Source organism: Fonsecaea nubica, assembly GCF_001646965.1.
Source record: "Fonsecaea nubica strain CBS 269.64 chromosome Unknown Scaff8, whole genome shotgun sequence".
NCBI lineage: Eukaryota > Fungi > Ascomycota > Eurotiomycetes > Chaetothyriales > Herpotrichiellaceae > Fonsecaea > Fonsecaea nubica.
Genome location: NW_019173681.1, coordinates 129,664 through 144,862, shown reverse-complemented (window position 1 = coordinate 144,862; position 15,199 = coordinate 129,664). Strand labels below are relative to the sequence as shown.

The window sequence follows — 15,199 nt, the reverse complement described above, 5'->3', positions numbered from 1 at the left end:
TCCTGCATCCATGGGGTTGGCGAGTGCTGGACGAGCGCCAGCGGCTCGGAAATTTTTGTGAAGGTGCCAGAAATAGTGTCCCGAGTCACACAAGACCAGCATAGCATGACGGAATGAGGACGAAGAGTACCAATACCAAGGCTTGAATTCTGGACCCGACTGCAGCAGAGTTGCTGATCGGATCGGAAGGTTGCATCGTTCAACAGGATGCTTTCGATATGGAAAGACAGGCGTGCTGGTCCTCGCCCGGTCAAAGACAATAGTTGGGTTTAGGCAAGGAATGCTGTAGCTGGCTTCACATTGTCCTTGAAGTGCAGCTGCAGTGAGGCAGGTTAGAATAGCGCATTGTAGAGAGCATGTGACTTGACGGGTTTCCTCGTGGTGATGCGATGAGACCATTCCGGCTGTACGGGTGGGAGACACAACCCAGGAACGATCCTGCGGAATCTACAGAACCAGCCTTGGACTCTTATCCAAAGGGTCGGTCAATCCGAAGTCCGACATAAGAATGGCGAAACTTGAAAGTTCAGCGCATGGCACACCTGGTCATGTAGCACTTTTCATCTTTCGTCCGCTTGTCCCACGTCGCGATAACTCACCGCTATCATCACACTGCATGAGCGACAGCCACAAGAAAAGCCACTCACAATTCAACGGCGAAAAGGGGACATGTTGGAATTTTCATTTTATGCCATTTGATTGCTCGCGAGTCCACTATCCGTAGACTTTCCATGTCCCAACGTAGCATTGTTGCACCAGGTGTAAAACCCCAGCCATGCCGATTGTGCTTTTCTCGTGCTCGGTGCAGAAATTTTTCCTGCCGCTGTGATTTCTTTCGAGCGACAACTCCACCACCACATCCACCACAAGACACCCTCCATAATGACAGCCAGGATCGTTTAACCCTTCTTCTTGCTGACACCAACCGTACGTCCTCTTCGGCCAGTAGTCTTGGAGTGTTGACCTCTGACACGGAGACCCCAGTAGTGACGGAGACCACGATGTGCTCGGATCTTCTTGAGACGTTCCAAATCCTCACGCAACTTGCTTTCCATGCTGTTGGCCAGCACCTGCGAGTCCTTGCCATCCACAATGTCGCGTTGTCTGTTCAAGAACCATGATGGGATCTTGTATTGCGTGGGGTTTTGGATGATCGTGACAATTCGCTCGAGTTCTTCGGAGGTGATTTCACCGGCACTGTGATGTATGAGTTAGTTCCCGCTCTTTTAATCCTAATATTTTGAATGATTTGCCCGTACCGCTTGGTCAAGTCGACATCGGCCTTCTTGCAGACAAGGTTGGAGTAGCGTCGTCCGACACCCTTGATTCGAGTCAGGGCATACATGATTTTCTGCTTGCCATCGACGTTGGTGTTGAGAAGACGGAGGATGAACTGGACTGCAGTAATCATTAGAACACGATGTCTAGAGAAGGAATTGGAATCAACCTACAGTTCGACTTCTCCCCGCTGACGAGAGCTGCCTCGATTGTTAGCAAATATCCTTTCCACGTTGTCGCAATGCGCCAGATGTTGGAGCGAGGTGCATATAGATTCGATACATGGTGAGATCGCAACGATTAAGAATCAGTCCAGACTTACACATGATGGGCGAGTGTCTCCTTGTCGATTGCGTTGACGGTTTGCGATGGACAGACAATCTTCTCAGACTGCCAAAAAATCAATGAAAACCGACAGTGCGCCGCGCCAAGAGACTACTTAGTCAGCGGATAGCCAGTTGTGGTTCTAATCTTGCCTTGGCCGAGCGATAACGATCATGTGATCAATTTCTGAGCTTGACGGAATGCTGTCGTCACTCAATTGGATGAAACAGATCCGCTGATGGTTGTCCAGCAACCAGGACAGGCAGCTTCATTACGAGTCGCAGTCATCAACCTTCGTACTCATCCTTTCTTCTCGACTTATATTCCTCTATCGTGTGCTCTCCATCCCTCCCTCTCTTCTGCATATCAATCACTGCAATCCGATCCGGTGACTGTTTGAAGCTCACTGGACTGCTTATCGCTACTGGGACGGATCCCAGTCTGACAACGATATCGACCTTCGCTGCTGCCTTCACTGGCTTAGTAGACGAACCTGATCGATTCTATCCATCTCCTCCTCTGCCATGAAGGCCCTTTCTCCCCTGCTGCTGGCTGGAGCGGCCTCGGCTGCCATCGCCCCTCAGCAGCAGCCTCTGCAGCTCCCCAAGTCATTCCCTGCCGAAGCCAAGAACATGCTCGATAACCAACTCCACCATCTCAAGGATGCCCTTCGTGGTCTCACTGAAGAGGCGGCCAATATCTGGGACGAAGTTGCGGCTCTCTATCCCGAAGATATGAGCCGCGCCAGCTTCTTCTCTCTGCCCAAGAAACACACCCGCAGACCGGATCACGAATGGGACCATATTGTTCGTGGAGCTGATGTTCAAAGTGTCTGGGTCGACAACGCCGATGGAGAAAAAGAGCGTTATGTCGATGGCAAGCTTGACACATATGACTTGCGAGTGAAGAAAGTCGACCCCAGCTCATTGGGCGTCGATCCCAACGTCAAACAATATTCGGGGTATCTGGATGATAATGAGAATGACAAGCATTTGTTTTACTGGTTCTTCGAATCGAGAAATGACCCAGAAAACGACCCAGTCGTTTTATGGCTCAACGGCGGCCCAGGCTGCTCTTCTCTGACCGGTCTGTTCCTCGAGCTCGGACCTTCGCGCATCAACGAGAAGCTTCAGCTGGTTCCGAACCCGTACTCGTGGAATGACAATGCAAGCGTCATCTTCCTGGACCAACCTGTCAACGTTGGCTATTCCTACTCCAGCTCCAGTGTCTCCAACACCGTGGCCGCCGGCAAGGATGTCTATGCGTTGTTGACCCTCTTTTTCGAGCAATTCCCCGAATATGCCAAGCAGGACTTCCACATCGCCGGGGAGTCGTACGCTGGGCACTACATTCCCGTCTTCGCTTCAGAAATCCTGTCACATAAGAAAACCAATATCAAGCTTACGTCGGTCTTGATTGGCAATGGCTTGACAGATGGATACACCCAATACGAATACTATCGACCAATGGCGTGCGGTGACGGCGGGTGGCCGGCCGTGCTTGACCCACAGTCCTGCCAGGCCATGGACAACGCCCTTCCTCGCTGCCAATCACTGATCCAAAACTGTTATGACAGCGAGAGCGTGTGGTCGTGTGTCCCCGCCAGCATCTACTGCAACAACGCCTTGCTCGCACCTTATCAACGAACGGGTCAGAACGTCTACGATGTCCGCGGCAAGTGCAAGGACAGCAGCAACTTGTGCTATCCCGAACTTGGCTGGATCAGCAAGTGGCTCAATGAGAAGTCGGTGATGAAAGCACTTGGGGTGGAGGTTGACGGCTACGACTCGTGCAACTTTGACATCAACCGCAACTTCCTGTTCCAGGGCGACTGGATGCAACCTTTCCACCGACTTGTGCCGGGTCTTATCGAGAAGATGCCAGTCCTGATCTATGCGGGGGATGCCGACTTCATTTGCAACTGGCTGGGCAACAAGGCGTGGGCGGAGGCGCTCGAGTATCCTGACCACAAGAAGTTTGCGGCAGCTGACATGAAGGATCTTCGGCTGGACGACAGCAAGGACGGGCGCAAGATTGGAGAAGTCAAGTCGCATGGCAACTTTACCTTTATGCGTATCCATGCAGGCGGTCATATGGTCCCTCTGGATCAGCCAGAGGCCAGCCTGGAGTTTTTCAACCGCTGGCTGGCGAAGGAATGGTTCTAGACCGGGAGTGTTGTTGGCCGGGGATTGACGACGACAAGGAAGCGATGAATTCGGTCAGTTGCAGGTGGAGGTTATGGTTGGACCGGGTCTGTGTTATACAAGCCAGGCTCAGGATGGAAGATGGGTGTGCTGGAGAGGGGGGTAGAGGTGGATAGAGGTGGATTCGCTGTCGGCATGGGCCGGGGCGGTTATGTGTGTACTCGTACGGGTCCAATTAGGGCGGGGAATTTCTGGATTGTCTCTACAAGTCCTTGTCGGATGGATGATCTGGAGTTGTCTCTCTACCAGCACCACCTCCATTAGCAACAACCATCTTGTCATTTAGGCGCCCATTGGATTCACTCGTACCTATATAGGTAATCATTTGGGTGTCCAGGTGAAGATGCCTCTCTTGTGCACTTTGGTCGTCTACTCGTATCTCCATGTGACGATATGCATGTGCTCTGTCACATTGTTGGTGGGGTGGATGCATCGATGGATGGAAGGAAGGAAGGAAGGAGGGATGAATGAATAATGAATGAATGGGAAGGCGCTTCGAGGGACGTCATGGGTGGCTCTTTCCCTCTGTTGCCTCCTCTCCTGTGCCCTGCTCTTCACATCTTTTCTCTTCTCTACTTTTGTCGCAGTCTCTGCTTCTTCCTCTACTTCCTTCAATTCTCGCTCACCCACTCATTCTATTCTTAGCCCCAAACGCCATTGATTGGATGGTGATGCATCTCCATCAGCCAGTCACACTACTTCACCTGCTTAACCGCCCACATCTCTTGATCCAATCGATGGCCTTCGTCCTTCTCTAAGCGCCCGGCTTGTTCCCCTCTCATCTGGTTCTTTCAAACTCCCCTCTCCATCTCTTTCTTCCTACTGGCTTCTGGCTGGTTTGTTGCTGCCATCCATCCTTCATGTTCACACTATTGCCTGCAACCTCGGAATGGCCTCTTCCTCCACCTGCCCGTGGCCCATTGAGCATGATGCTGTTGTATCTAAATATTGCCATCCCCTTCCCGTTGCTGCGACTCTGCCTTTCCCTTTCCTTTTTCCCCTCCTAAGCAAGCAAGTCTTGTCAACTCTGGTCGTGCGGTGTGAGAGCTATTCTTGAATTCTGTTCTTTTTGGATTAATCAAAACTCCTAATTTCATCTCCTTCTGCAAAGAGATAGTGTCTGGTACACTATTGACTTCGATCCCAAGTCAATTGTTAATTGTCCATATCAACTCACTTCGTCCTACAGCAACCCCTTGTGGCATTTACGAGCTGTGCTCATTCTTGCTGCTTGTGTCTTCCCCTTTGCCCACAGGTACAACATCCGATCTTTGCAGAAGATCTGTCAAAAGAAAGCAAAAAACAGACAATCTTCGTCAATCAAGCACCTTGCGAGGAGACCATCATCGTTGCCGGTCAACGATCATTCTTTCCAACCAAGATACCTAATAGCTGTTCATCTCGTACCCGCCGGCCTGACTTGCTGTGCCGCTCCAACAACTTAATCCTTTGTCAATCATCCTGTTATCGTTGTTGTCGATACTGTCGCTTTTCTCATCGTGTCTCATCACTCCAGTCGATCCAGACCAAGCACCTATTGCCTCGTCCTTCAAGGGAGTCTCTTGAACGAGCCCGACCAGAAGTCGGATTCACTACGGCCCCAGCCTGCTCGGCGCCGTTATTGCCTCAGCATCAAGCATCACTACACCCTCGATCAACGCTCTCCATTGTGTCGTCACCACGATTGCCGGTCAATCTACCTGACACCAACCTACAAGCACCTTTCTGAAACCTTCCGAGATATCAAGCAAATCATCTATTCACCTTGACCTATCTGTCGAGGAAGCTCTGCTCGGTCTAGACAAAGCCTTCTAGACGGCAATCACTATAATACGCACACGTGGACGTTGATCTGAGTACTGGGGTGTACTTGGTCTGTCGATTATTCATCTGGTTCAGCATTTTTACCAACAGAGCATCATTAACGCTTTTAATTCGGACGATTATTCGTTGCACAGCCCTTTACAGCTCTTCAGCAGCCTAACGAGTCATTTCACGCATTGTTACGAACCCCAAAGGTCTCGACGACACGTCTTTTCTTGAGTAAATGTATCAATCCCTTTTTTTAATGTGTTTCAATCCATTGCCACTTCACTCAGCTGACTCGAATACCTAGAAAAGCGATTAATCCATCAGTATCCATTATACCTACAAACACAAAAAAAAAAAGGAAGACCAGGATGTCGTCTCCAACCGTGCAACTCTCCTTTACCCTCCGCACGTCGCCCAACGTGCGCACCGTGCACTTGCTCGGCTCATGGGACAACTACAAATCCCAGCTGCCTCTGTCTCTGACCAAAGATCCTGCCGCCAAACCAGGCTCCTGGAAAGGCAACTTCCGCTTCCAAGGGTCGAATGCCCTCAAGTTGGGCTCCCGCTATTGGTACTACTACATCGTTGATGGCTACCACGTCTCTCACGACCCAGCCAAGGAATATGTGACGGAGAAGACCACAGGCCGCAAGCTCAACATCATAGACGTTCCAGGAGGCGACAAGTCCAGCGCCAAACCAACCAGGCCTAGTGTCAACACGGAAGTGTCAACTTCGCGCCATAGTAGGGAGGTTCCCCAAGGCCGTGCCCTGAGCCCTGGCAAGATCCAACATCCGAAGCCCAGCAAGCCCTACGCGTCCCGTCAGTTACGCGAGGCCGACTATGAGGTATCTCCCGTAGATGACCTCGAAGAGCGTTTCGCAGGCTGGCGCATTGCTGACTCGTCTCGCTCGCCCTCCGAATTGTCAGACGACAGCTCTTCTTCGGGCACGGCTTTCTCGCGTTCTTCTCCCTCCAGCTTGTCAAGCGTCAGCGACCACAGCTGCCGCTGTGAGCGCTATGGCGTCACACGCTCTGGCCAGCGGGTCAAACTCGACTGCGGTGGTAAGCGGTGTGGTGCATGGAGCTCGAGCTCCTCCGAATGCGGATCGACCGAGAGTTCCGAAGAGTCAAGCGAGGATGAGCGGGAACGCCGTGCCAGGATGCGCAAAGAGGCAGAAAAGAGAGGAGCACCGGCAGCGACTGCGACGAAAGGAAAGCCCAGCAGTGGTGGGGACGACAGGAGGAGGACAGTCATCGTGGAAAAGAGGCGGAAGTAGATGAAATCGAGGATGGCGAGGATGCTTTGGGGATGATGGGTTAGGTGAGAGGGTTGGTGAGTGCATCATGCTGTGGAAGAGAGACCTTTCTTTCTTCCGTGCCAATCCAAAAGTCAAACGACAAGACCACACGTCGGCCTGGAGTCCACCAGATCAGACCAAGGCGAACCTACTGACAGGACAGCAGCCACATGCTCTACACATAATGTCCGAAGCGAGAGTCAACTTGAACCAGCCTCAGGCTGTGCAATGGGTTCAGACCTACGTCAAAATTCGCGAGAAGGATTGGCAAAATAACTGCAGAGGAGGGAATATCATGCCTGAGGAACAATGAAGAATGAGCAAGAAGGTTGGAGGCAAGAGACAAGCAGTGACAACCCTGCACGATTCCCCGAGGAGCCTCGCGCACCTACCGAGCCAATCAATATGGTACATGAGGACGAGCTCGGGGACCAGAAGAAACAGTGGAAAACACGATTATGGGCAAAACTTATGGCAATGATGTCCATGGGATGGACAGGAACTTGGGTAAAACCACCATAGAAACCCTCTCCTTCTGTCCCCGCTCCCCTGTATGTCCATCAGGAAGAATCAAATTCGGGGACGAAGAGGGAGGGATTTTGACAATAAAATCCGAGGAACTGGCGTTCTATGCCTGCATCAGCTGATGAACAAGAAGCGAGAACCGTGCTCATGTTGTTGTGTGTTTTCTATCTCCTTTGTTCTGCTTCTGAGGGGAGATATTCGGCCCAATATCCTTGGGCGCAGACTTGAGATCTGAAGCCGAGATGTTATTCCCTGATTCACGAACACACGGCAATCCAGCTCAGGGGGGACGAGCGACGCGCTAGTCCTTAATCCTGACGGAGTCTCAGCTGATGATATAGACCTCGACACTGCTGCATTTGGTGCGGTCCGTTCGTTGTGGCCAGTTCCTGGTCGTGTCAGCCACGGGGACTTGAGCCTGTAATGAAGTCCGAACTCAGCCTCGTGTGTGCCGGGGCGTGTAGCCTGGCGACAATGCTTCGGCGTTTATAATCGGATCCTCCACACACACCCACGCAGATCTAGACTGAATATATGTCGTTTTTACGTCCTTGGTGAGTTGTGTCTGGAGGTACCTTGTACTTCGAGGAGACTGACACTGGAGAGTGAGCACTTCCACGGAACTAAGCAAAGTCGCAAATGGAGCCTAAAGTCCGCGCACTCTATGAGCCTGTCACAGGCACGTGGCAATACATCGTCGCGGACGAACAGGCAAAGGACACCGTCATCATCAACCCAGTGCTCGACTATGATAAAGACACGGGAAAAGTGTCGACGCAGCCGGCCGACCAGATGCTCGACGTGGTGGCCAAGCACGAATACACCGTGTCCAAGATCCTCGAGACGCACGGCCACGCCGACCACCTCACCGCGTCTTGATACCTCCAGAACGTCCTCGAGCAAAGACAGCAAAGTCAACCACGACCCCGGCCCGAGGTGTGCATCGGCCAGCGCATCCATTAGGTCCAGGAGACCATGTCGGCGCTCTACAGCGGCGTGCCGCCAGCGGATCTGGTCGACGCGTTCGATCACACGTTCGCCGACGACGAGAGCTTCGCCATCCCTCGAGTTTAGGAGGGCAGAGTTTGGCGGCAAGACTCAAGACTCAAGACTCAAGAGTTGATTCTTGGTGCTGCCTAGGTAGGTACTCTGTTGTACAAGTCCATGTGCAAGACCCAAAAAGAAAGGAAACAACCATGACACGAAGAAATACCCAGAACAACCTGTTTCGAGGATGGTCCACTTATTCAACACGAGACACGTCTCTCACGATCCAGGTTTCAGGGATCCTCACACCTCTCAACAGATTATTGAATCGAAAGGCTCCGGTTGAGAAATTATATATTACTCGTACGTACGCTTCATATCATTACAGTCTAGCTAGATGTTTCCAATTCGCTCAGCTCTTCAAAATGCAAGGGAGGGGCTTCTGGGCACGTCCTCGGCCCCGTGCACCGCCAGCATGGATTGGTACATGTTCAAAAATTCAAAAGAGTCTAAACGCCAGCATGCAAATCTCTATGAAGGTCAGTCAGCTCTGTCCACCAACCTGCAACCTCCTCACTCCTCTCGCCGATCTTCCCTAGTGCTGTCGCACAACAAACGTCTGTTGTCCCTCGCCTATCCCGAGAAGAACCTCGAGTCGACAACCGGGGCGCGGTCCAGCTTGAAGTAGCCCGGCTGCAGGACCTGGAAGACCTTCGTCGGGTCGTACTTGGTGGCGATGTTCTTGAGCTTGGCCTTGTTGGCGGCGCCGTAGCTCTTGATCACATCCTCGTACACGCCGCCGTAGTTCATGTAGATGTAGTCGTTCTGCTTGCCCTTTTGGGTCGCCGCAGCCTTTATCTGGTTCAACACCTTGGTGATGAAAGTGTAGACGGCCGTGTCGTCCGAAGCGTTGTCCCACCAGCATGCCACATGGATCAGGTACAGCGGGCCGTCTGACACGGAGATGCCCAACGGGTTGCCGCCATTCTTCGACATCTTCTCAATCATCGGCAGCGTGATGCCCTGGTAGATCAGGACCGGGTTGGCGCCCGCCACGTTAGCTATCGTGGGAAGGAGTTGGTAGAAGATATCCTTTGCTTGCGCAGCAATCGACGGGTCAGCCTTGACGGTCAAGCCATAGTATGTCTCCCGCAAGCCATAAGGGTTCGAGGACGCCAGCTCGACCGTGTAGGCAGGCAGCTGTCGGTTTTGCGTCGAGTCCGAGATGGCTGTGAGGGCATTGTAGTTGTTCCAGATGGCGGCACTTTGGCCGTTGGGTTTGGCATAGTAGAGCTCGGCAGAGGCAATCTTGGTCCCGTTGTTCGCCAGCCAGGCAACCCATTGGCCAGCATTGCCGTCGTTGGGGGAATCACTCACGACGCCGGCGAAAGCACTAGCCAGATTGGTGAATTGGTCCTCAAGGTAGACACGGGTGCCGCCCCACAGCTGTGCCCCAGGCAGGCTGATGGTTTCAAGGTTGAAGTTGACGACGATACCAAAATTGTTGCCACCGCCGCGAAGAGCCCAGTAGAGGTCGGAGTTCTGTGACGGTGAAGCCGTGACCTCAAACCCTGAGGCCAGGACGACGTCGTACGAGGCAACGTTGTCGCAGGCCCAACCGTAGAGAGAGGAGAAGAAGGAGATGCCACCTCCAGTGGTGAGACCACCAACTCCGATTGGAGCGACACGTCCACCAATCACCGCCAAGTTGGAGGGCGCGAGGGCAGTATAGACTGAATTCCAGGTATTGCCTGGTCCGACGGCGACAGTCTTTTTATCCTTGGAGACGGTGATGGAGTTCAGCGCGGCGAGAGAGACGGTGATGCCGCCTTCGATGTTGGAAGCACCTTGGAATGCTGCATGGCCACCGCTCTTGACTGCAAAAGGGCAGGTGGTCAAGCGAGAGAGCAGAATCACCACTGACACGGCACCTTTGTTCGGTGCCTTGAAAATGCAGTACGGGTTCACATTCTCTTGGATCTGCGACCAGTAGCCAGAAGTGAAAGCGTCATAGCCGGCCTCGTTACTGAACTCGATGTTTTGAGAGCCATAGAGAAGCTGCAAAGAGGCGCACTGGATGAAACACATTAGCTCGTATTCGACAATGGAGGGTACGCCTCTTCCTCTTCAGCCACTCACCGCAAGCGAACATGCAGCATTAGACGAGCGTTCGGCAAGTTGGGCCACTGGGAGTGCCGAGACGTCGACTCCCATGTCCACCAAGGCCTGGGTAACGTTGAAATCGACGGGCTCGATGCCATCAGTCGAATTCAAGGGTGCACTGTCAGGCACCGTGAGAGTCGCAGGTTCAACGACATCGCTTGAGTTAGACTGTGCATGGACAGTCACAGCGAGGGCTGCCAAAAGGCAGCCAGACGAGTAACGCATTGCCGAACAAGGAAAGATACTTGAAGATCCGACCGGATTGGAGAAAAAACAGAGGAACAGGGAAGTGACAGACGTTAAAGAAGGATGTAGAAGTCTTCTAAAGCAATTCGGTTTGCTTGGCTCTCCAAGGATCAATCTCGCAGTTTACCCTAGCGTCAACGTTTCTGCACAGATAAAGGGCACCAAATGGTACCAAATGGTACACGATAGAGCATGTTAACCTCAGACTTCGGCATTTCGGCTTGCCGCTATCACAGACTGGTCCTCATAGATAGATTGGGTCCTGGTTCAAGACGTCTTTCCCATGTGCCACGATCGTCGTGGCGAGGGCAGCCGATGGGATCGGTCGACCACGAGTGCACTTGGTCTGTGTGTCGGAGCGCTAGGACACGTCTTTGCAGCGGCTGGTCTGCTTGTCAAGGAAGAAAAAGGGACAATTTCCGAAAAGTCTGGAAATTACCGGGGTGCATTGTCTCGACCTAGGTAGGTACACGTAGACTGGGACGGCCAGACAAGAAGGACAAGGAACTCAGGAGGAGAGCAGGTCGCAGCCACCGGGTTACTTTGGGGGAACTTGCACAAGTACGAGGTACCTAGTCTGAAAGTCTTCGATAGTGTGAGCACTCTTTCCCACGTGAAGCAACAGTACCTACCTTAGGCAGTCCCTAAGAGCCACTGGCTGCCACCATCATGGCGCCATTGTTGCGGGTCAACCGGGGTCAACATGGGTCTGAAGGGATCGGCGCGCCCCAAGACCCACCAACAGTGTCTCAACGGCCTTGTTTTACCCAGAATATGTAAGGCACAGGGGGAAAATGGTGGGGATGGAGGGTGAGCCTCGAAGCAACGGGCTGCCTCGCTACTCGAAAACGGAGTGGCTTCAAGGCCTAGTAAACGGTCCGTGCATCCGAAGCATAGGTAAGTTGGGGATTACTCGGAGGAGGGGTGGGGGCACGGATAGTACCAACGCCCGGCTTCGGGGCTAGGGCCAGAGGAGGAGGAGGATGAGAACGAAGATGGAGAGAAGGACGGGCATATGTATTGCCTGTCCTTACTATTCGAGTGTTGATGTACTTGTACTGATTAGATATGTTCTTGTGGACGAGTTCAGTCCTTGAAGAGAAGAGTAAGGGGAAAAAAAGAAAAGAAAAAATGGAAGCGCAGTTTGGTGCCAAGTAGATCAGGTGATCCGACCAACTTCACTCACTTCTCCCCTTGTAGAAAAGGCACAACGGATTGACCAGCAAAGATATCAATCATTCCTTGGGGCCGTTTCTTGCATGGGCCAGTTCTTAGCCATTCCTACCTGCAAGTACTGTACTTGTACCGAATACTCGCACCACGAATTTGCCTGGAACTTCCCGTCCCATGGTAACCCTGTTAGGAAATTGACTTACTTCCAGGTCCCTATACCAGGCTATACCTACTTTATACCTAGACCATGCATTAGCCACGCTAAACACACACTTGCAAAGCCCACTAGGCTTCATCTTCCATACCTAGATTGGTTGCAACATGTTCCAGCCGGGTTTGGACTCGAGCTGGTCTCAGTTCTTAGCTGCCTGTCGACTTTCTTCACGCCTCCCGTCCACGGTTACCCTCGCCCAAGGGAATGGTCCATCGAGCACAGGGATGCAATGCACGCTACCTGTAGATCAAGACGTGGTATCCCAAAGCTTGGTAAGGGAAACATCGGGTTCGCCTGCGAGCCTCGCTGAGCCTAGAGTCCCATTCCCCTCGTGCTTTAGACTTGACTGGCCTCGATTAGTCTGTTTGAACCTCGCCTCCCTTTTCATTCAACGTGCCAACCTATATTCCTGGCCAAAACTCAAAAGGATGGGATACGAGAACAGAGAATTCCGGGTACAAGAAGAGGGAATCCCATCGGGCGCCATCATCAGACTCCTCGTCTTTCCAGGTCCTGGGCCGACGCTGTTCAACCTCGACATTTCGAAATGGGTGGCAACTATGTGACCGAGGTCTCGGTGAGGGCGACGGGCATCACCATGATCATCCTGACCACCTTTGTCGCCGGCTTCCGCATTTTTGTGTCGGCCGAACAGCAGCGCAGGTTTGGTTGGGACGATGGCTGGCTGTTAGCCGCCTATATCTTCTTTTTGGCCCTGTCCATCCTGTACATCGTGGCTGCGCCGACCATGTTTCGGCTCACCAAACTTGCCGATGGGCAGATCCCACTGTACCCCACGGTCGCCGATGATGGGCTCTTCATCCAGAAGATCTTCTTCGTCACGACCTCGGGCTTGTGGCTCTGTCTGTGGTGTGTCAAGTTTTCCCTGATGGCTGTCTACAAAAAGTTGATGAAAGCCTTGCCGCACAAAATCAGATTGTGGTGGGCTGTGGTGATCTTTTGCGTGGTGGTTCGTTGTCCCAGACCCCCCTCCTCTCCTCCATCATACGGTGTGATCAGGCTGACTTAGCTAGGTTCTGGCGGGTGCCATCACCTCGTCGATGCTGTCTTGTTCGAGCATGAAAGCCTGGTTCACCGCTGGTGCTTGCTCAACCCCTCGCGACGTCAAGGCTGCAAGTATCAGCCTTTGGTACGCTTATGCGGTTGACATCGTCACTGATCTCATGAGTCAGTATTGATACCTGCCAACGAACATTCCGGCCACTAACAAAGTCCCAGTCATGCTGTTACCCCTTGACCTCATCTGGAACCTGAAGATGCCGAGGACTCAGAAGGCGAGCATTGGTGCTCTCTTTTGTCTGGGATTCGTCTGCATTGTGGTCGCCACAATCCGAGTCAAGGAGCTTGGGAGCACGGTCAACAACACTCAACCTAGCACAACTTGGCTGGCTCTATGGGGTATCGTTGAGTCCTCGATAGGTACAGTAATCCCCTGTTTCGCTCCATTCCCCAGGCCCTGATGCGTCCTCTAGCTGTCTTGATTGGCTGCGGGCCTGGTCTCTACCGTAAAGCCAGAACCATCTACCAAACTCGGCACGGATCGAACCCTTCTCGCGGCTATGCACGCTATGCGAACAGCAACTCCGTCAGAGTTCAGCCCCAGAGCATCGCCCTAGAAAACTATCAGACGAAGAAGTCTCGCACAAATATCACTTCAAATATCAACGACGCTGCCAGCAGTCAAGAAGAGTTGGCATCTACAAACCTTGAGCCTGGGATTGGCGACACCAAAATGGCGACAGAGAGCATCAAGGAGCGTGACGTGGACTCCGTGCGTCATTGGGACGACAGGCCTCACGCATATTAAAAAGCACAGATGATCGCCCCTTGCGGAGTGCTCGTTGGCCCGAAACGAAGAAAGGAGAACCCATGGAACCACACAGACTCAGTTTGAATCCTGCCAACCTACTCCGTTGAGCCCGGAGCGCAAAGATAATTCTCGGACGAATTGGCCGACAACCGATTGCCAATCCAACGCCAATACACACGAGACATGTACAACGATTATGGCCTTTGTTCCCAATGACCTGCAAGCGAGATATGTACGAATTTTTCCCCAAGAGATGATTGATTGGTAGGAGGCAGTCTCAGAGATCCCGACAAAAAGTTTGTGGGCTGCACAGCGAACAGCGAACAGCCTGCGTTATTCCTACGATTTTTTGTTACCAGCAATACGAATGTCCAAGATAGCGTCGAATATTGGTTGAGACACTGGAGAGGCGTTGACTATACAGTTTTTCTGTGGCAAGTTTTGTATCTAGCAATGTCACCTGTACAAACCGTTCCCTACCCCCATCCTATCTAGACTGAGTTTGCCGCATCACAAATCGCTGCTAAGGAAGGTTCTAGAGTAGCGACAATGTTGACAATAGTATCGGTAGCATTGTTCAAGACCACTACTTATTGACAACGGTCGATTCAGCTTTACGTTTAACAAAGAAAACCAAAACGAACAGGTGTGCTTCGATTTGTGCCTTGGGCTGACAGCCGAGTAGGTAGCAGCGCTGGCCGATATTCAATTGGATCTTGATAATGTCGTTTAGTCGGTGGCTGATCATTTGTGGTCGTCACTAGAAGTCTGAGCTACATATCAGTCTGATGCTCCTGGTGTACGAGGTAGAGAAGTGAAGGTGCAGGTGAGACGAGGCAACGAGGGCAAGTGAAGCGGCTGGCGGCCAACACCGAGAAGGGCAGGTTTCCCGCTCAGTACTCTGTGTCCCTCACCAGGTGACTATGCGGCCATAACTGTTTCGTTGTCCTTCACATCTTCTCTTGTCCTGTCGAGTTGGCTTGTTGTGCTTGTGCCAATTTCATCCCCCCCAGAACATTATAAATTATCGAGACCTTCCCTGGTCCCCGTCAGCAACTGCTGTACCATCTCGGGGTCGATTGGAACTACCCACCTGAAAATGTGCAAGACCATGCCTCGGGTAGCGAAGGATCATCTAGTG

The 15,199-nt window shown here is 52.3% G+C and overlaps 6 protein-coding genes across 6 annotated transcripts; 4 read left to right on the top strand and 2 right to left on the bottom strand.

The window, feature by feature from the left end:
* Window positions 1–899: 899 nt before the first annotated feature.
* Window positions 900–1,411, bottom strand: AYO20_01902 (40S ribosomal protein S18; the record flags this gene model as incomplete). The annotated part of the gene is made up of 2 exons (XM_022640208.1): window positions 900–1,197; window positions 1,260–1,411. The coding sequence occupies 2 exons, from the start codon at window positions 1,409–1,411 to the stop codon at window positions 900–902; spliced, it is 450 nt and encodes a 149-aa protein (XP_022503708.1).
* A 715-nt stretch (window positions 1,412–2,126) lies between these two features.
* On the top strand, window positions 2,127–3,767 carry AYO20_01901 (hypothetical protein; the record flags this gene model as incomplete). The annotated part of the gene is made up of 1 exon (XM_022640207.1): window positions 2,127–3,767. The coding sequence occupies one exon, from the start codon at window positions 2,127–2,129 to the stop codon at window positions 3,765–3,767; it is 1,641 nt and encodes a 546-aa protein (XP_022503707.1).
* A 2,219-nt stretch (window positions 3,768–5,986) lies between these two features.
* On the top strand, window positions 5,987–6,898 carry AYO20_01900 (hypothetical protein; the record flags this gene model as incomplete). Its single annotated transcript, XM_022640206.1, has 1 exon — window positions 5,987–6,898. The coding sequence occupies one exon, from the start codon at window positions 5,987–5,989 to the stop codon at window positions 6,896–6,898; it is 912 nt and encodes a 303-aa protein (XP_022503706.1).
* Window positions 6,899–8,083: 1,185 nt separating this feature from the next.
* AYO20_01899 (hypothetical protein) lies at window positions 8,084–8,518 on the top strand (the record flags this gene model as incomplete). Its single annotated transcript, XM_022640205.1, has 2 exons — window positions 8,084–8,316; window positions 8,437–8,518. 2 exons carry the CDS (start codon window positions 8,084–8,086, stop codon window positions 8,516–8,518), a joined length of 315 nt encoding a protein of 104 aa, XP_022503705.1.
* Window positions 8,519–9,064: 546 nt separating this feature from the next.
* AYO20_01898 (hypothetical protein) lies at window positions 9,065–10,819 on the bottom strand (the record flags this gene model as incomplete). Its single annotated transcript, XM_022640204.1, has 2 exons — window positions 9,065–10,504; window positions 10,571–10,819. The coding sequence occupies 2 exons, from the start codon at window positions 10,817–10,819 to the stop codon at window positions 9,065–9,067; spliced, it is 1,689 nt and encodes a 562-aa protein (XP_022503704.1).
* Window positions 10,820–12,774: 1,955 nt separating this feature from the next.
* AYO20_01897 (hypothetical protein) lies at window positions 12,775–14,055 on the top strand (the record flags this gene model as incomplete). The annotated part of the gene is made up of 4 exons (XM_022640203.1): window positions 12,775–13,197; window positions 13,262–13,415; window positions 13,467–13,667; window positions 13,721–14,055. 4 exons carry the CDS (start codon window positions 12,775–12,777, stop codon window positions 14,053–14,055), a joined length of 1,113 nt encoding a protein of 370 aa, XP_022503703.1.
* Between the last annotated feature and the right edge of the window lie 1,144 nt (window positions 14,056–15,199).